Source organism: Corvus kubaryi, unplaced genomic scaffold (genome assembly GCF_017639235.1).
Source record: "Corvus kubaryi isolate FWS band 111438036 unplaced genomic scaffold, C.kubaryi_AGA036_p1.0 77, whole genome shotgun sequence".
Taxonomy (NCBI): domain Eukaryota; kingdom Metazoa; phylum Chordata; class Aves; order Passeriformes; family Corvidae; genus Corvus; species Corvus kubaryi.
This window is the reverse complement of record NW_024582064.1, coordinates 533,057-553,731: the sequence shown is the minus strand read 5'-3', so window position 1 is coordinate 553,731 and position 20,675 is coordinate 533,057. Positions and strand designations below refer to the sequence as shown.

The window sequence follows — 20,675 nt, the reverse complement described above, 5'->3', positions numbered from 1 at the left end:
CTCTGTGCTTGTGGTCCTGGCCTAGCTCAAAGGGCACTTTGGAGCATTCCACCTACCTCCTCATGCAATCCAGCGCCCGAATGAAGAAGTCTTTGTGCAGCTGATGCTCGTCCCTCAGGATGGAGCACTGCTCCAGTGTCACCGACATGGATGTCCTGTCTTTGGCACTTTTGCAGCAGGTGAAGCGCACTCCGTTCAGCTTCCGGCAAATCTGAAACACAGGCAGGCCCCACAGGTTGGCCCTTCTCACACCAGGCAGGCTGTGCAGCCCCTACAACTCTGCAAGCCCAGAAAGTGCATACAGAAAGCTACAGTATTTCTCAAGAAGCAAGCACCTATTAAAAGTTAGTACCGGTGCATCCAGTTCCTGAACTTGAAATAGGACTTCTGTTAGCCTAGGCTATAAAAAAAACCCAGTTCCTTCACTTAATCTAGTGACCACCCTGCTCAATGAAAGCTGAATTGTCTGAACACCTAATGAATAAAGAAAAACCTTGATAAGTCTTAACTCACGAACATGAATGCAGCAGACTAGCTTCTTGTGAACATATGGATTCAGACACATCTGAACTTAAATAGTTTTTATTTTCAACAGGAAAACTGTTCAATGTGTGACTCACAATTAATAAAGTTTAACACAAATGACTGCCATGGATTGTCTACTTTTACTTACTCTTTGAAAAATTTATAAGAGAAACATGACATTTTTGAGGATAATTTCTCCCCTTAAGAATAACCTGTGGTTGTACCAGTTCATTAGTTTATACTTCGGTTTCAAAGAATATTTGACTAGAAGAAGAAAAATTTGAAGGAGAAATGCCATGCCCAAGTTTGCATCTACCTTTTCACCACATATAATTTGTCCTGAGAAAAGGTAATACTTTGCCTTGCTTACACCTATCCCTGGAGAATCATAGGCATATCAGTATGAAACCCCAAAATATTTATGAGAAACATAAACAAGGCAAGGCAATAAATTAGAGCAGCAATCATCCAAAGGAACTTCCCACATTGGCTATCATGGGAGAGCTTGTAGGATGAAACTGGAACATGATCTCCATAGTGCCACTTCAGCAAATAAGCATTTCTCCATCTGTTAAGTGCATTCTCAGGAATTCTATTAAAATCAATGTCCCAGAAAATACTTAGTCTTTAAGGCCTTTGTGATACCATGGTGAGGACAATCTCAAAAGTTCAATTCAGGGAATCAATTAAGGGAATCATACTTAGAACCTGAAGAGGTACAGAGTAGTGAAGGAGAACCTATGAGTGTTTCTTCCATCCCGTAATTCAAAATTTTAAAAGTGAAATCTGTTTAAAAATTTGCACAGTTGCACTGGGATTTAAATAAAGTACTATACGATAATTTTCTTAAATAATGCTGTGAAAGAAGTGTTTAATTGAAGAGATTAATTCTCTTTACAATAGTGTCTTCGGAAGTCCATGAGTCATGGGGGCTATTCAATGTGAATGAGTCATTAAAAAAATTTAAAAGATAAAAAACCATAAAAAAATAAAGTCATAGAAAATCCCAGGCAATTACTCTGGATGAGTGATGGGCTCTGATGTAGGGAGGACACAGGAGGAGAAGAAACAGACTTAACTTCTATTAGATTTATTCTTACAGTCCTGTTATATCAGGGATTACATGTAGGTCCAGATACATATGTGGAATCTCATATACCTACTGCAATAAAAAAGTGATATTGCACAGCTACTGCACTGACAAAGTTATATTCTTACATCCTTTTCAAAAAATAAATGGAACATAACACAACAGTGTGTAGATCAATGGAACCAGAAATACACATTTGAGAAAGTTAAAGTAAGGGAACCTAAAGAGAAATAGAATTCAGTGAAGGGAAAACCTGAAGCATTTTGTTATATCCAAAGAATGCTTTTTACCCATGAAATTATTTTCAGGAAACCCTGAAGAGATGGTAAAATACAACTTTCTATACCCAAAGATTTTGCACATTCTGGCATATTCTTTGTAACTCATTTTATACTGTTCCTTCTACTTTTTTAAAAGCAATGTTTCATAGTAATTGCAGGACTGGTACTGCAAGAAAACCTTATATTTTTACTTACAAAGGATTTATACTGCAATAGCATGTGATAATATTTATTGACCACATGGCAAAATGTTATTAGTAATGTGAAAGTTACAGCAGTGTTATTAATACAAAGACATAGTTCAAAGACATAGTTAAGATTGTCTTTTCCCCGGTGTTAATAAAAAGTCATGGAATTTGTTATTAATAATTTTGTATCAAATATTTATTTGCCGTGAAGGGTATATACATTTGAAAGTCTCCCAAAACACAAAGCCTTGCTTCACTTTCAGCAGATACCAAAAACTCCCTGCTGGTATAAGACGGCAGAGATACCAAGGGTACTTTTCTAAATATAAGACAACTGCCTGGCTGAATTTCACATTCCTGAAAAGCCTGAGCTCTTTATAAACATCTAAGAGTTCTTTTCCTGGCCTTTTTTTTTAATATGTATGCGCAAACCCCATAGAATTGGGAAACAGAAAGGAATTATGGGAAAAAAGCAAAGTAAGTATTAATCATTGTTAGATAAATAATTTTCTTTGTGTTCTCCCTGTGTCTGATTGTCTGTCCTTTGCATCTCTTTTGCAACAGTTATTTGTGAAATTAATTTAATTACAGAAAATCAAAAGCTGAATGTAGTAATAGTAAAAAAAAGCCAGAGCAAGCAATCATGTCCCACATCATACCTCAAGGACATGACAAAAAAGAAATTATTTGGAGTAATTTTATATTATCAAAGAATGGATATGAATCAAATAGCTTGAAATCTGGCAGGTTCTACCAGTTTAAAAAGTGCAAAAAAGAAATTATCTGCAATTTAAGTGGAGGAAGAAGAGATGCATTTATGAGTGGAATGAGTGACTATGAGAATGGGTATGTTAGAAAATTATTTCAGCACATCTGCCTACTTTAACCAGTGAGTTCTCCAATCATATCCTTAAAATCCATTGCACTTACAATATCAGCAGGCTTATGAAAATTAGTTCATCATCATCAATTTCTTTGGAACAAGAGAGCTTACCGTCGCAGCCAGCCACATGATTTCTACATTCTTTCTCTTTTTGGCCTGGATATTTTGATGAAGACTTCCTAGCAATCCCTTTAAATCATTTTGTTCTTGAAAATGGGGCAGACCTGGAAAAAAAGGATGATAAAGTTGCTCATTATGATAAGGTTGGTGATATGGTTGTCCTGACTAAAGAATGCTCATGGTGAAGAACAGGTCTATTATATACAGCCTTGTTTGGGAACACAGGATGGAAATTACCAGCTAAATATTTAAGGAATAAGCAAACCTTATGTCTGAGTATTGGCTTGTCCTTCCTAAGATACTCATGTGGAAAATTAAAGTGTCTTCAACCTTTATCTTATAAATGGATGGTGAAAAACAAAATCAAATCTCTGCTGTAGTTCTGTTCATCAGCTATTACAGACATTCAATGGAAATCAGAAAAAAAACCCTGAATGTATTACAACCTGCTCTTTGATGGGATGATTTATTTTATTTTAAAGTAAAAAATTTTGGTTTTGTTTTCAAATTGATACATCTCATTTTTGTTTTGAAATGTGCCTTAATTTTGTATATAATGTAACATAAGGTTAAACAGCACTAAGTATCCCCTCTGAGGTTTAACAAAGTGTATTTCTCAGTCTGAAATTAAATGGGACTTTATTTTGAAGTAGAAAATAATTTCAGGTTTAGTTAAGATCAAAAATTTTACCTGTTTGTTCTGGGTATGGCATCTAAGATGAAGTTTAATTTGTCCTACATCTCTAGCAAAAATTCAAGAGTAGGTGATTTAATTTCCTCCTCTGTTTCATATGTATATATAGGAGGGTTTTTTCTAATGTAACTTTTATCTTCACTAGCTTTGAAAATCAGTAGAAACAAGCAGAATCTGTTTTCTGAAATTATTTCTTCTCATGGTGGTGAAGTAAAAAGAAGCTTAATTATAGTTATCACCAAAAAAGAAAGGCTCAGAATCAACTGAGACAAAGTAAAACTAAATTGGTAAATGAATACAGTTTCTTCAAGGAGAGAAAGTAAATTGTCCATCCAGTGAGGGGGGAAAAAACCAACAACCCAGGCCCCAAACCCAAGCCCAAAAGACTTATACTCAATTGAAAGAATAAAAATGAGAGAAGTATTAATGAAGGTCAATATCCATTCTCCTAACCTGATCCAAGCTGGAATGATCCCTCTTATCAACAGGCTTTTAACTTTTACATCTAATAAATTCTGTAGTTTCCCTTATCCATGATTCATAGTAAGAAGTAATTTAAATATATTCAAAAAGAGCGAAGTTGCTTTACTCATACTGTGCTGTCTAAAAACCCCCAAACAAATAAAGAAACAAATGAACAAACAAAAAAAAAAAGGGAGGAAGAAGTACAGTCAAACTTGTTTTGCAATAATGTCAATGTGGATTGTTTTAACTGTATATTACAAGTCCTGATTGTACACTTAGATTATGCAGAACACATAAAAACACATCACAATCTGCTAGACTATTACACTTATGGCTGCATCTGTTTCTTTAAAACACAAAGTACACAGTGACAAAGATACTTCGAGATTATGTAAATGTATCACTAAACACTTTATCGCTTCTAGGCAGCTTTCCTTTGGTCCACAGCAGAAAATGAAGCATCTCTGAGGGGTGATTTCACCACAGGTAAAGCAAGAGTCTCCTAATTTATAGTACTACCCAATCAGTTGCACCTTGACTGGAAATGATCAATTGCTTAAACTCCTTGGGTCCCCCACAGTATTAAACCATCAAATCAGGCTCATCGATTATAAGGGGGAGGAGCCTGGAAGTACCAAACAGCCTTTTTGTTTTCAGTTAATTATCTACTACTGAACAACAATCTAACATTTTTGGACCCTTAGTATCCTTAGCTTTTGTTGGGGTTTTAAGAGGTCTAGGTTTTTTTCTGTTAAAGGAATTTTTTTCCCCATACTGTTATTAAGACGACAAATCCCTGGGTGCTTAAGAGAGACAAAAGACCTGGCTGCTCCTTTTGTTTCACCTGGGTGTGTGGGCATTTGGGTCTCCAGCGTTTGGACAGAGAGGAGTCAGCTTGCTTCGGCTGCTTTTCCTTGTGCTGGAAAGCCCCGGGATCCCAAAGCCGCCTTCCCTGCCCCGCTGGAGGCCGGGCCGTGGCCGCCTTGCCCCGCTGCTGCTTCCAGCCTTCGCTACGCTCGCCCTGCCTGCCCAGACCTCCGGGGGGTTCCCCGCTTGGATACATCACATCTGCCACCTGGGATTTGTGCTCGTCCCTGCCGTTCCAGCCTGCCGTTCCAGCCTGCTGTTCCCGAGAGTCCGGCCAGACACCGGGGCCAGCTGCCCAGGGGTTTGTGAAGCCTTTGTTCCATCCCTTCCCGGGACCCCAGGCCACCAGTGCCACGTGCTCCCCGAGCTTGCTCCGGAGCGCCCCCTGCAGCCGCGGGGGAACCATCGCACCTGCCCTGCTCACCGGGAGCCGCCAGCGCCCCTGCCGGCTGCGAGCGGAACTGCACCCGAGGGGAAAGGGCCTGACAGCCGAGAAGGCTGGGACTGGGTTTGTGATTGTTTGCTGTTACTGCCATAGTTATTGTTGTCTGTTTGACTGGTTATATATATAATAGTAAAGAACTGTTAATCCTATTTCCTACGTCTTTGCCTAAAAGCCCTTGATTTCAAAATTATAATATCTCGGAGGGAAGAGGGTTGCATCTGCCATTCCAAGGGAGGCTTTTCTGCCTTCCTTAGCAGACACCTGTCTTTCAAACCAAGACAGCTTTACTATAAAAGCAGTACCACATGAGTCCCTCAACCAGAGCTATATTTGGCCAGCATTTTGGTAGGAATCTTTCTGGGAACACACTCCTATTTTCAGTTTCTGATAAAAGAACATAAGATATTAAGAAACAGGTGAATGATGGAGTGTATGTTCATCTTAAAGAAGATAGAAAGTCAGTGTTTGCTTAGTTACAAGCAAGAATCTTACTGGCAAGGGAAAATACAGACATGAGAGGAAAACTAATAGCAAAGGTGGCAATACCTTTCTGGGAGTGGAAAATTGAATTTTTTATAGGGAATATATGAATGAAGCAGCAGGCGAGGGAGGCTGCCAAAGGTGGATGCAACAGCCTGGCAAACAGGGCTGTGAGTCCTCAAATTCTGTTGGGCTTTATGACCACCGTCTGGAACTAACAGCTTTGGGAACAGGGTCCTGCATTCATTTTGTAGCACAGATTTGGCACTACAGGAAATTATCCGGAAAGGTGGGACAAAACCATCAAAGAGCCTTCAACACTGAATGCCTCTCACTTGGCTACAGCACCAGGGCTGCTGCCAGCTCTGTATGGAGGTTTGTCCTCCAGAGGTGGGGGAAGAGGGGAGGGATTAAAGTCGTCCCCCAAATGAACAAGTTTGAGGGCTTCACTTTTTTCCCAGCGGGCTGGTTTAAAAGGCACATTCCTCCAAGGCAGAAGAGTGATTCTGTATAATGGCAGGCAACTACTGGGAGGGCAATGGAACCAACAGGTGCTTTGTGTTCTATAAAAATTTGTATAAAGAAGAGACTCAGATCTTTAAGGTAGAGAAAAAAGAAAGAAGAAAGAAGGTTATAATAACCAGAAAAGAGATGATGAACTAGACAAGATTAGTTCTCAAAAGCCTGCACAGTCTGAAAGAAGTCCAGGAACTGTGTGGCTCACTAATAATCCTGCAGGAAGGCAGTACAAGTTTAAATTCTGTTAATGAAAACCGCCAATACTATCTGCATGCAAATTTGTGCATTTATATAATCGAAACAATTTATGAGGTAGCAGATCTACCTTAGTCCTAACTCTAGACGAGGTTAGTTTTTCAAGGATATTTTCTTGGCAAGATTCCCCTGAATTAATTACCCAACTTGTTGTGTGAGTTTCTCTGTAGACATCCTAGAAATACTAGGTCTGTGGGTGGATGGATGGGCATCCTGCCCACCTTTTAGGAACAGAGCTTTTGTTTCTGTCAAAATTATTAACAAATTAAAATAATCTTGATATAAAAGATAAACATGTATTCATACACAGTGACATATCAAAGCTTTACACAGGATTTAAAAATCAGGCTCTTAAATCTGCAACATTTGAGACTATAGTTTGGGCATTAAAACTACTTTAACAGGATTAGATTGATGCAAATGTCTTTTCAGTCCTTGCTTTCGACAATCAGAGTTAAGAGCATAGTAATGTTTATGATATCGAATTTCTATAAAATTGGCATACAGGGCTTAGTCTAATGAAACCTTGTTATTCATATTTTGATGATGTGGCTCTTTGCCTGTATTTGCATCTGCAGATTTCTCAGTGATTCACCAAACCTCAATACATTTTCAGAATAAGAACAGAGGGAATGACCGAAACTGATGACATTTCCCACTGAATATTTCTGTCCAAATACAGTAGATTCAGACTGTCCTTTACTTGAAATATTAAGACACTTATTATTTTAATAACTTAAAATAGCTGTTCAGTTCATCATTACTCTGTTTCATTCTCTCTGTAGTTTCTGCTGTGGCATTGGGCCTGAATTCATTCTTGACATCAGCAGGGCTGTGTACAGATACAAAATGTTTAAATTTATGGAACAAGTTATGTGATTCTGCTAACATTACTGTCTTACAACCTTTTACCCATCAAAGCTTTTCAAAGCCATCTGGATATTGCATTGTTTTGTACTCACAATCAGGAGGCATTTTTTCCGTAAATAACTTGTAATATTCTTTGAGAAGTTCTAAGTTTTCTTGGTTAATGTTTTCCTGCAAAGTGGTATCTCCAAACCTAAGAAAATGCACAATAAATTATGAAAAAGAACCCAAACCCACAAACCAAAACAAAGATAAATTATCCTTCACCATTATCTTTGCATAAAGAAATAACTTTGATTTTATATTGCTTGTTTTATAGTGCTGAATGTATTAGATTTTGTCAAATGTGCAGTAGTTAAGTTCTTGTGTGCTTTGGAACTAATTTTTGGAAATGAGATCATCACTGATGGATAATTCATCCAAAAATTTATTAACATAGTAATCCATTTACAAATGTGCAGTAAGGCACTTATTATTTTTGCCCTCACAAATCCTGAATAAATGAAAAAGCGTCCTGGGGGGATTCCAAATGGGACCATAGGCAGAGAACACCAACTCCTCCATCTCTTACTGCTGCTGTTGCTTAAGTATATGAATTTCTACAAGAGCTGGACAATACTGAAGAGACACAAGATGGAAGAAAAGCTTATCTACAAACTAACTATAGTTATAGCAACAAATATCTTTCTCTCTAAGACCAAGATTTCTACAACAGCCAAGTTTCACCCTCCAAAAAAATAAATCTCATGGTACCTCTCATGGTACTACAGGAGATGTGATTGTAAAGACAGGAATGTCCCCTGGGCAGTTAGGGCCAAGTTTTTGCATTTCATCTTTAGAATAGCTTTGAAATTGAAATGGAGGAGTAAAGGAAGAGAGGCATGGGCAGGTAAGTGAGAAACTCAGGTAGAGAAAAGGGGACACAAACCAGAAGATACCAAATATAGTGCTACATTGTGTACAAGTGAAGCAAATATTTAAATTGGACAAAGAGGGAGAAGACTCGGCTACTTCCTCAGTAGCCACTGCTGCACTGTCACATGAGAATGTTTCCTTTAAATCAGAAATAATCTCAAGTGTATTCTATCAAAAAACAACAAAAAAAGGAGATGTTTTTATCTAATAGAGTAACATTTCCTAGAAATTTGCCACAAAAATGTTTTTATATTCTCATGTTCTATATCCCACAAAAGCCCCCATATTTTTAACCAAAAATCATGTGGAGTTTTCAGTCTCAAAAACAAATGTGCAACTTTAGGAGTTAAGCAATATTTTTAATTAAGACAAAAGCAGACTGTAACTGCATGTAGGAAATCTGCTTCTGCATTGAATTGATTTGCTTGGTAGATATTAGTACATATTCATATTTATAGATATGCGGGTATTATTTTTTCTCTCATGGCTTTCTTTGTGCACAATGTAAAATGACCACTGTGAACAGTACCTCCTGCCACTTCACCTGCAAGCCAGGCATTTTTTCATGCCAACTCCTCTACAAGTCCCCATGTAATCAGGCCATTTTTAAACCTTGTCAAATCTTTCTTCAGAACATTTGTAACACTCAATCCCTCCTGCCTATCCTACCCATGTAAGCTCTCACCAACTTGCTTCTTGGTTACCACATACTGCCTTCTCTCTTATTTTGGAAAATTAGATGTGCCCCACTCACAACTGTCATGCTTTTGCACATTATCACTTTTGCCATGTCACTTCTCTCAGCACTTTCCTCTTTATGGCATCAAGAATAACCTATTTTCATTTTCAAGAAGTTCCCAAATTCTCTAACCAACTACCCAAGTCTTTCACCAGTAAAATGCCAGTTCATACTGTCTTTTCATTCAGTCTATGTCTCCCATTTCAATTTTCTGCCTAAATTTTCTCACATATCACCACTCATCTTGGAAAAGTCTCCAATAAACATCCACAAACATACCTGATGGTCTTCTTTAACAGACTGATTTTACTTGGCTCTCTACAAAGAACAGGAGGTGAAACTCCTGGGGTGCTTAAATTCTTGCCTATTGTGCAGGTTAAGGATTTTCCCTGCCTCCCTCTATTTCTCCAGCTATACTTTTGCTCTTGAGCTTCTAGCAAATGCAATCTAAAGACAAGTATTATGTATTTTGGATGCTATGTTAATAAAAGCAGCTAGAAAAAAAAAGTTTAAAAAAAGTAGCTGTCTGTGTTGACATCTTGACTTCTACCTTGCTGTTTTAGCCCTGCACAAATGTGGTAATTTAACATGACCGACAGATACACTTCTCTTGGAAGAAAAAATTATTACGTTGGTGAAACTTTGACTGTTATTATACTAATTAATTAGTTTCCAGCAATCTGTTGCAGAGGAGTAATAATAAAATATCAGAACTTCATCAGCTTTCATGTTTCTACACACATACTACTAATGCATTCCCTATTATTACCTACCCCTCCACAACCCTGGAAAAAAATGGAAAAAAAAAAACCCTGAGAAAATTTATCTAGCATATGACTTGTCCAGACTCTTCAACCTCACCTTTAAGATATAAGCATTTTTATTTTTCAGACTCTTGTTTGAGAATTTCAAAGTACTACATACAAACAAAATTCTGCATCTGTGAAACAGAAATCCATTTTGCATCTGTGTCCAAGAGAAACATGGCACCAACTCTGTGAAACGAAGCCCTGCTTATGGTCCTATCTTCATTTGGACTTTTTCATTGTTCTGCATTGCTTCACAGCCTGTGATTATTTCCTTTAATGCCTTTTAAAATATACACTAAGTCAATGTGAGATGGTCCAAGAGCAAATAACAAAAAAGATTTCTTTTTAATCCTGAGAGATATCCTGTACCAGCATGTAATACTTGGACAGAAAACAAAACATGACTTTTTCTTACCTCTCTGCCAGTGTTTGCTGTTCATTGATTCCAACATTAAAGAGCACTGGATACATGCGAAGCAGCTTTCCTTCTTTAATCTCTTGTGGCAGCAGCTCAAACATCTTTGCTGGAAGTTGGACTTCTATAATGTAATGTTCACTAGGAAAAATAAAAACAAGAATAAGGATGGGGTTCTTGATTGGTTTGCTTAAAATAATCTTCATAAATTATAGAGAATGTGTAGACTTATAAATCCCTCCCTTTTTCCCTTAATTGAACCATGAAAAAGGATGATTCAGCTTGCTTGTCTTCAGAGCATAACCAAGCTATATGAAGAAAGGCAGGTAACCATACACTAACTTCTTTACTGAAGTGAAAAGAATGAAATTACTAAGACAGAAAGCAGCAAAAAATCCTCTGCTAGCAAAATATCAATAAGAATACCTCAACTCTTAAAATGCATCTTGCTGAGTTACAAAAACAACTTCCTTCCAAAGTAACAACTTGATCTGGTATCTACTCTAAAAGTAATATGAGCAAAAACCTTTCACAAAAACTCAAAGTGAAACTGTTTTCTTCAGTGGCTGGATTTTCTCCCTGGGTGAAGAAAGCATCACCAATAACAAAATTGTCTCCGTGAGCATAATAATTGAAGGCTCATTACACAAACATGAATCCTGTTTTAGGAGAAGGGATATGATATATAGTAGATTATATTTGTGTTTGGTCTGACTTTATGAAAAATGTGCTACTTTGGCTGCCAGGCCAAATTCTGATCACGTGGAAGCCCCAAGTTGGATTTCACCTGCCTTTGAGAATGGATGCCTGACCCCACAACAGAAACAATGGGATGCTGCTAACTTTGCTTTTATTGTTAGAGCAATCAGTCTAATCAAAAAAGAACAGACTAGAAGCAAATCCATTTGTTTCCAGGATCTGGCATTTTAATCAGCGAGGGCTGACTGATAATGGAGACTGAAATTTTCACTCCTGCAGAGAACATTTGGAATACGACACCACCACCAAGGGGTATTATAGCAACAGGAAGGAAGGAAGATCTATCCTGCCTACAGAAGCCAGGCCAAGGAAGTCACACAAGTTTTGTATGTAAATTTAAGATGGATAATTGTTTGCACCTATTTAAATAATCATGAAGTCCCTCCAACTCTTATTTCAATCTTATAATCCAACTCTTATAATCAATCACATACTTGCTAAAGAATAAATATGCCATCTGGATCACTGACATGGAGAATCTGGGTGAGAAAAGACAGAAAACCTTGATGATAAAGGTCAGTTTCTGCAGTAGCTCTGACACCTTTGGCAAGCTTGAGGGACGAGTGGCACCAGCTCAAGTGTTTGGATAAACAGGTTCCACTTGGAAGAGCCAGTGGTCATGTTTAAAGTTTATCCTGCTCATGTATCTGAGAACAAAGTAAAATGGATCCAGTGCAGACCTGTGACTGCAATATAATTGCATTCAGCAAGGACAGCAGCATCTGTTTAGTACAGGCTAGAACTGGCATGCAGTCTTTGAGCAGATGCCAGATGTTCCTGACTGAGAGGGAGTATCAGTCCTGCATGGACAATACATGTCTGGGGGGGGAAACAAAGTAGTTCTACTTCCCAGGTAAGTTTGTGTCTTGTTTAATTAATGTGCAAGAAGTAGAGAGCTAGCTAAAAGGATAGTAAAGAATGTGGTTCCCATGACCTCTCTGGAGGCCAGTGGGCCGGCCTGCTGGACAAGGAATGAAGGGAGTCCTATGGTGGGACAACTCCTAGGTTCCTTTCTACGTTATGCTCTGTTCTGTTATGTTAATGTACCCCAGTCCTGCTTCCCTGGTTGGCTCTGTTGTCCGCTCCACCCCTTGTTACCTTATACGCCCCATTGCCACGCCCTCAGAGTTTCCCTACTGGTTCCCTTACCCTGGCCCTGCCTTTACACCGCCCCCTGCCCTCAGATCATTGGTCCCTGGTGCTCTCTCCGCTCCCCTATATAACCCTGGCCCCCCTCATTGTTCAAGGCCTGCTTCTCTGGAAGCTTGCACAAGCGTGGCTGTCATAAATCTCTCCCATAGAACCCCATGCAAAGACCCTTCCTGCTCCTTCATCATCGGACTGTTTTGCGAGCTATCCGATGTATGTGTGTAGATGTGTGTGCAAGTGTGGTGGCTGCATCGAGCGGCTTCCTCCTGGAGACACTTTTGGGAAGGTTGTGGCACTTTACCATCCAACTCCACCGCGACAGACCTCTACATAGCAGCATTAATTGTCAGCCTGCCTGAGAGCCCTCCTGGCTGCCGTCAAGTGCTACCAGAACACTCCTGTGATGGAGTGCTTTGATGAACTTGAGAATAAATGTTGGTTTAGTCTAATTCAAAGAGCATGCGCTACAGAACCAAAATGCCACCAAATCACTGCATTGTTACATTTCACTACTCCCAAAATCACTACAAATCTCTGCATGTGAAAGAACATTGAGAAATGCTGACCTTTATGCTTGATAAATTAGCATCAGAACAATTTGAGACTTTCCCCTTGTCCTTTCTTTTCTTTTTTTTTTTTCCTTTTCAAAACACTTTTGAAGTCTTAGAGATAATCCTTGGTAATTTTAAAAAGTCTGTTACCAACTGCGCAATGAAAACAATGCATTTCTGACTATGTAACGAAAAGACTATAAAGCTATGACAGAGCTGTTTAGAAAGTCCAGAAATAGGACTGAAGTCAGGTGAAGAAAAAAAAGGAACAATTCAAAGTACTGAAATCCGGAGGACTTGTTTGACATCAGTTTACCAAAGATCTTACAGGTCTATGATTCTACTTAAAGAAGAAAAAGCAATACAACAGTAGATTTTATTATCATATGCTTTCTCTCTTTTATGGCTAGATTCAGTGCAGAGATATTAGGTGATTTTGGCAGGAGATGGATTAGGTGGGTACAACATTTTCCAATGAGATGGAAAAATCAGTACATACTTTTTAACATTTAATGACCTTTCAGGAAAAAAGAGTGGAGAAATCAAGCATGTGTTTTAAGAGACTAAATAATAAATCTTCATCTATTTAAGAAAAAATTCTGTAAGTTTAGGTCTTAAATATTTAAATGTATCTTATTTGCCTAAGCAGGACTGCTTAAAAATATCCCTCTCTAACTTTCTTTGCATTATTCTCTAATATTTGTAATCATCACATATGATGATAGACGAACACTTGTAGTCCTGTTAGAAGACTTCTAAAAAGTAGCCCCCAACACAGCTCGAGGTCATGGATCCTGCAGCTGTTTTGAGTTGGCTGAAATTGCACACCTTTAGCTCATTGCAGCAAACCCAAAACAAGTCATTTACATGGACTTTGCTTTGTAAAAGAAAAAAAATGCACACATGGTCAGTCACAGCAACTCAGCTTGGAGGTTCTTTACCCAGCTCTTCTTTCAGCTGAGTGCAATATTTTAGATCACTTCAGTGTGGTTTTAAGTGCTGGTCCAGTTTTGGGCTTCCTTGAAAACATGGTGTCAGTGACTGATACCTCAGAATTAATGTGCACAACGGTTTGGGCCGGAAGGGACATTAAAGATCATCTTGTTTCAACTCCTCTACTGTGGGCAGGGACACCTTTCATTAGACCAGATTGCTCAGAGCTCCATCCAACCTGGCCATGAGCAGTTCCAAGGATGGGGCATCAATAACTTCATAGTGCAACCTGTCTGAGTCCCTCACCACCCTCACAGCAAAGAATTTTCTCCTAACATCTAATCTAAACCTGCCCTCTTTTAGTTTGAATCCATTCCCCCTTTCCTATCTCTCCATGGCCTTGTAAAAAAGTCCCTCTCCGGCTCTCTTGTAGCCCCATTAGGTACTGGAAGATACTGTAAGGTCTCCCTGGAGCCTTGTTTTCTCCAAGCTGAACAACCCCAAGTCTCTCAGTCTGTCTCCACATGAGAAATGCTCCAGCCCTCTGATCATCTTCATTAAGTCCTCTGGACTCCAATAGGTTGATGTCCTTATGTGGGGTCCCAGAGCTGCACGCTGCAGTACTGCAGGTGGGGTCTCATGAGAGTAGAATAGAGAGGGAAAACCATCTCCCTTGATCTGCTGGCCACACTGCTTGTGATGCAGCTCAGGATATGGTCAGCTTTCAGAGCTGCATTCTATCAAATAAACCCACCTAGTTGATCTAGGAAAGCCAGTAGACATAACCTTTATGGACTTGCGCCATTCTTTTGATACAGTCTCTCACAGTATTCTTTGGGACAAAATGTCCAGCACACAGCTAGATAACTGTGTTATGTGATGGGTGAGCAACTGGCTTACGGGTCGGGCAGAAAGGGTTATAGGGAATGGGGTGACATCAGGCTGGTGTCCAGTGACTAGTGGGGTTCTGCAGGGCTCCATCCTTGGTCCTGTGCTCTTCAACATCTTCATTAATGACCTGGATGCAGAACTCAAAGGAATACTAAGTAAGTTTGCTGATGACAGTAAATTGGGAGGAATTGTCAACTCCCTCAAGGGCAGAGAAGCCTTGCAGAGAGACCTCAACAAATTAGAGAGATGAGCAATCATCAATTGCAGGAAGTTTAACAAGTGAAGGGCCAGATTCTGCACCTGGGATGGGGCAACCCGGGATGTACAGACATACTGGGGAATGAGAGGCTGGAGAGCAGCACTGTGCAAAGGGACCTGGGGGTCCTGGCTGATGGAAAGTTGAATGTGAATCAGCGGTGCCCTGGCAGCCAAGAGGGCCAGCTGTGTCCTGGGGGCATCAGGCACAGCATCGACAGCTGGGCAAGAGAGGGGATTGTCCCGCTCTGCTCTGCACTGGGGCGGCCTCACCTCCAGTGCTGGGAGCAGTTTTGGGTGCCACAATATAAAAAAGACATTAAGCCATTGGAGAGGGTCCAAAGGAGGGCCACGAGGGTGGTGAAGGGGCTTGAGGGAAAGGTGTGTGAGGAGTGGCTGAGGTCACTTGGTCTGTCCAGCCTGGAGAAGATTGAGGGGAGACCTCATTGCAGTTTTAACTTCATCACAAGGGGAAGCAGAGGAGCAGGCACTGAAATCTTCTCTGTGGTGACCAGTGACAGGACCCAAGGGAATTGCATGAAATTCTGTCAGGGGAGGTTTAGGTTGGATATCAGGACAAGGTTCTTCACCCAAAGCAGTTGAGCAGGTTGAACAGGCTCCCCAGGGAAGTGTCACAGCACCAAGCCTGACAGAGTTCAAGAAGTGTTCGAGCAAAGCTCTCAGGCACTGGGTGTGATTCTTGGGGTGTCCTGTGCAGGGCCAGGAGTTGGACTTGATGATGCTTGTGGGACCCTTCCAACTCAAAATATTCTGTGATTTTGTAAAGAATGTTCAAAAAGTGCATATTTTGGCCTCTAATAAAAGAACGTGAGTTCTTGAACAGAACTTCACCTCCCCTGGGTGGCCGGTGTCAGCCACCCACACCAGCAGGTCAGTGCTAGACAGTGCCACACACTTTGGATTGATTTGTTTGTGCACACAGAATCTCAGGCGTAAGTACTTCCCTAGAAAAAACAATTACAAGTGAAAATGCTGACTCTTCAAGATAAGAATTTGTAGCTTGATTTTCTGTCTTGCATTTCTACGGTCTTTTAGTCTCATTTATCGAGCCACACCATGTAACAACCAAACTGATCTAAAAATTGAGGGTTTGTTAAACAATTATTAGAAAATAACTAGGTTTTTCACTATCTTCTCTTTTTATGGTTGACTTCCAATGCTGTCTGATAGGAGCAGTCTCATCACAGCTCTAAGAGGAATGGGACTCCTCCACATAAGCCTTATAGATTTTATTTTTTTCTGATTCCAATCCCATCCAGTGAATACCTGCCAGTAAGTACAGTACAGCAGCTGAAAGCTCAGATCTCCTTCAAATCCAGGACCTCCTGGTGTGACAGTTCAGTGTACCACAGTAATGGCAGCAAGCCAGTAAATGTAGATGCTGGCTATTTCAGGATTTTTGGCTGCTGTGATTTACAAAGGATGTATTTCTTCTGTTTTATCCACACATCCTAATTATTCCTAATTATTCCCAATGTGTTGCCTATCATACTCCAGCCTTCCTGCTATTTACTTCTGTCCTTTCTTGGAAGGCCCATACAATGAGAGTGAATCATCCAGAATAATTAAGTAAATCAGTGGTGAAAGCCCCCTTCAGAGGAAACATATTTTCAAAAAGTTGCTGCTTCTAGCTGAATTTAATTTACAGTCATCTTAAGAATAATGATACTATTAAGGAAGTGATTTCTGCAAAAGTAAAAACATTTGGAGCTTCAGACTAGAATAATAATAATGATGAAAAATCCATTCCAATCTTGTTAACCCTCAAATAGCCAAAATTAGTGGAGTATTGCAGTTTATGTTCTGATATTCAGCAGTACTTATGTGAGATTCATAAAGTATAAGTGACTTTGTGCTAGGATTTCTAAGGTTGTGTATGTCCTGTGCGATTTTCAGCCGCTAAGAAAGTCTTCCTTTTTTTAAACTTGACCAATATGTTTTGGCATCTGAGTTTTTTGGTTTCCACCTTTAAAACAATCAAGGCTCTTGGAATTGCAATTTCATTTGTCACACTGAAATACAAATTCCGGACATTCGAAACCAAAGTTTCTCAGTTAGAGGCAACATTTATAAATAATGACCTTGCCACCTGTCTAGGATTCAGTATCTGTGTATGAATACTGCACCAGCAGCTCTGCGCAACACATTCGTATTAGTAACTGGAACTTTTAGCTTTTAATCAGGAGAGTAACCCAGAGCTTACTAGCCTTTAAAATCCCTACTACCTCACCTTCTGAAAAGTAAAACTGCTGCACTTTCCATAAAATAGAATTCAGCAACAAGAAAACCATTAGTTGGGTTTCATGGGCTACAGATTAAAACTGCAGCTTTGTTTCCTGGGCTCCAGGAAACAAAGTTCTTACCGCCTTCCAGTTATAATAGGCAAAAAATCTTCTGATTTGGCTTCAATGACTTTAAACATTACTTTCTGCAAATCTGAAATGCCCACAGCCATGTCCTCCAGCATCCCTGCTTCTTCACCTACATGAAAAGATTAAAGAGTTTATTAACAGAGTTGGCAGATCAGTCACTGGATAGGTTATAGTAAAGCAATACAAGGATTATATTTTCCAGTTTGTGCATCTAAAAATCACAGTCCTAAATCCACATTAAAGTAACCTACATAAAACCAGACTGATTTCTAGAACTGCTGACAATTCTGTGGCCTAAATGGTAACTATGAGTATTAGGCAACTCTGAAAATCAGCTTGCTCTATATAGGCATAGAATAACCTCAGAAAAGCCTTTTTTTTTTCTATTCTGAAAGTGTTTAAAAGGCTGTCCTGCTGATGGAGGACAAAGGTTTTGAGAATAACAACAATGAGCATCATGCAAAAGGGAGAAGACAGCAATCTCCAAGTGAGCAACTGCATTAAAGAGCTGTACAAATGCTAAATTCCTTTACTTTGATCACAATCTCTGATTTGGGGAATGATGCCAATAGATCTAGCTCAAAGTTTGAAACATAAGGCAACTTGTCCCTCCAAATGTCCTTTTTAATACCTATCAAATAATGGTATCGGTAACAAACTAGGAATTAAACAGTTTTCAGGCTATCCTCACATTATCAGCACTGGTGATCAGGGTTGAGGCTGATACAGGCAGTATCAGCTTTATAAACCTGGTATTTTGGGTCAGGTCTGCATGAAACAATTAGCAGGTCATGTTCTCAGAGGAACTCAGAATAAAATAGATGAATCATTTTTGCTGCAGAATTGACAACACAGTGTCAATGACTTCAGCTGTGCTATTATGTGCAAGTCTACTGTCTCGTAAGGATAATATTTGATTCAACAAGCCAAATTACTGGAAGCAGAGCATAGGTTAAAATAAGGACTTTCTGGCTAAACTTCAGGGCTGGGGACAGAAGGAACTTTGTCCAAGAACAATACTTACTATATGTACTAAGGAGTCCTTCATATTGCACGAGCAATCCAACAGTATGAAGCTGTTGTAAAAATCCTTGATCATGTAAACCTGTGTGCAATTTGATTATGAATCCACAGACCAATCCAGCGAGCTATAATTAAGACACATGCAATTAAGAGGTGTACTGTTACACAACAAATAGTTAAAATGAGGCTTGCTATCGTTATACACAACAGAGGTAACATCTAGATATTTGAGAAAACAGCATAGATATTTCTGTTTAGTGACTATATACATGATTTCACAATAGTATATTATTGATGCTTTTTTTTGGTATATAAAGTAGTGAAATATTCCCTTAATTTATATTAGATAAGAGTAATTTGTTTTGTGGCATTGTGTGTTATTTACTGACATAAATCAGACCAGAACCTCACTTGTCAGGCTTTAAACACATAAGACTGTGAATTATGATGGATTTGAAAGTGGTTCAACATCTAATGCAACTGAATCTCCTTGGAAGTTGCAACACATAACTTATGGGAGAAATTAAATAAAATATTTAGAGAAAAATCTTTCTGAAATACATGATCGACAGGAGAAGATGTAAAGAGCTTCAGTTATTTACCAAGGGAAGACAGTTCTGAGGAGAGACATGCTAATAGTCTTCAAACACTTAAAATACTGTTACAAACTGAAAAAAATTATCTGCTCTCTATTTCCAAGGTCACCAGGAGAAAAAACAATCCCTAGCCTGGATGCTGTCTAGCCAGTGCCTAGTGAGGCCACATCTGGAGTGCTGTGTTCAATTCTGGGCTTATTAGGACAAGAAAGACAAGGAGCTACTGGAGAGGGTCCTTAGGAGGGACACAAAGGTGATGAGGGGTCTGGATCATTTCTCGTATGTGGAGGGACTGCGGGAGCTGGGCTTGTTCAGTCTGGAGAAGACTGAAGGGGATCTCATTAATGCACATAAGTATCACAAAGGTGGGTGCCCAGAGGATGGTGCCAGACTCTTTTCAGTGATGCCCAGTGACAGGACAAGGAGCAAAGGCCATAAACTAAAACACAAGATGTTCCACCTCAATGTGAGGAAGAACTTCTCTCACTGAGGATGGCAGAGCACTGGAATAGGCTGACCAAGGAGATTGTGGAGTCTCCCTCTCTGGATACATTCCAACCCCACCTGGGTGTGTTCCTGTGTCACCTGCTGTGGGTGTCTTTGCCTTGGCAGGGGGGTTGGACTGGATGATCTCCAGAGGTCCCTTCCAACCCTACCTATTCTGTGATTCTGTGATTTTGAATATCAGCAAGACATAATCAAAGCTAGACTTGAGAACTATATAACCTATGAAGTGTAAAAAAAGATTTCTGGAGCTTTCTTTGTGCAAAGGTAAAATTAGGCAACTTTTCCAGTCCCCTGCAGACCTTCTTCTCTGACTCAGTGATAAAAGTACTATGGACTTCTGTTTACTATTTATTTTCCTATCACATTATAAAATATTTAGGTTAATATCATGGAGAATAAATGAAAAAGTTGTGTCAAATTGGAAAAAGGAAAAAAAAACCAACAAAAAAGAAAACCACAAACACTGGCATGAACAGTATGCTTATAATTACAGCAACAGAAGGAAGTAAGTGACACAAGACAACCTACTGCTTGGCTAAAGACGATGTCTCTTCTTAGGGTCAGCATCAAACACTGGGGCAAACCACAGGCAAGTTCCTGGAGCAGGACAAACGCCATGGATTGCTTGGCCCTTGTCACCACCTCTCCCATGCAGTCCTTCAGGGTAATCACCAGCGGGTACAGCTGTTCATACCAGTCACCTAGAACAAGACAGGTCATCCATTCCAAAGTGGAAAACTTGCAGTGAAAAATCCTTTTCCACGAGGAAGGACAGCTGCAGCAATTGTGTGGATCACCCTACCCTTTAAAATGACCCTGCCCACACCATTGCAGGATCAGAAATGCCACTGGAGAACATGCTTATGAGTAGGACTCCATCTTACCACTGGGACTGGGATTAAATCCCTGGCCTGAATCCAACTGCACCATGAAACAATGGCCTTTTTTAACAGTCCTAACATCTCTGTAAAACTTGTATTTAAGTGTCACAAACAGAGCATACAGGCAAACACATAGAATCATTTAGCACAAGATAAATACAGTGGAGATGAAGGTCTCCT

At 39.6% G+C, this 20,675-nt stretch overlaps 1 protein-coding gene across 8 annotated transcripts in view; it reads right to left on the bottom strand.

Moving 5' to 3' along the window:
* Positions 1-20,675, bottom strand: part of INPP4B (inositol polyphosphate-4-phosphatase type II B) — a 315,266-nt gene that overhangs the window by 33,464 nt on the left and 261,127 nt on the right. For all 8 annotated transcript variants that reach the window (XM_042051970.1, XM_042051968.1, XM_042051973.1 and 5 more), the window contains 7 exons: positions 20,143-20,315; positions 18,513-18,636; positions 17,480-17,597; positions 10,558-10,698; positions 7,775-7,872; positions 3,079-3,191; positions 57-211 (listed from right to left, as the gene is read on the bottom strand). In XM_042051970.1, coding sequence (XP_041907904.1) covers positions 57-211; positions 3,079-3,191; positions 7,775-7,872; positions 10,558-10,698; positions 17,480-17,597; positions 18,513-18,636; positions 20,143-20,315 — 922 coding nt within the window. The remainder of the gene's footprint in view (positions 1-56; positions 212-3,078; positions 3,192-7,774; positions 7,873-10,557; positions 10,699-17,479; positions 17,598-18,512; positions 18,637-20,142; positions 20,316-20,675) is intronic.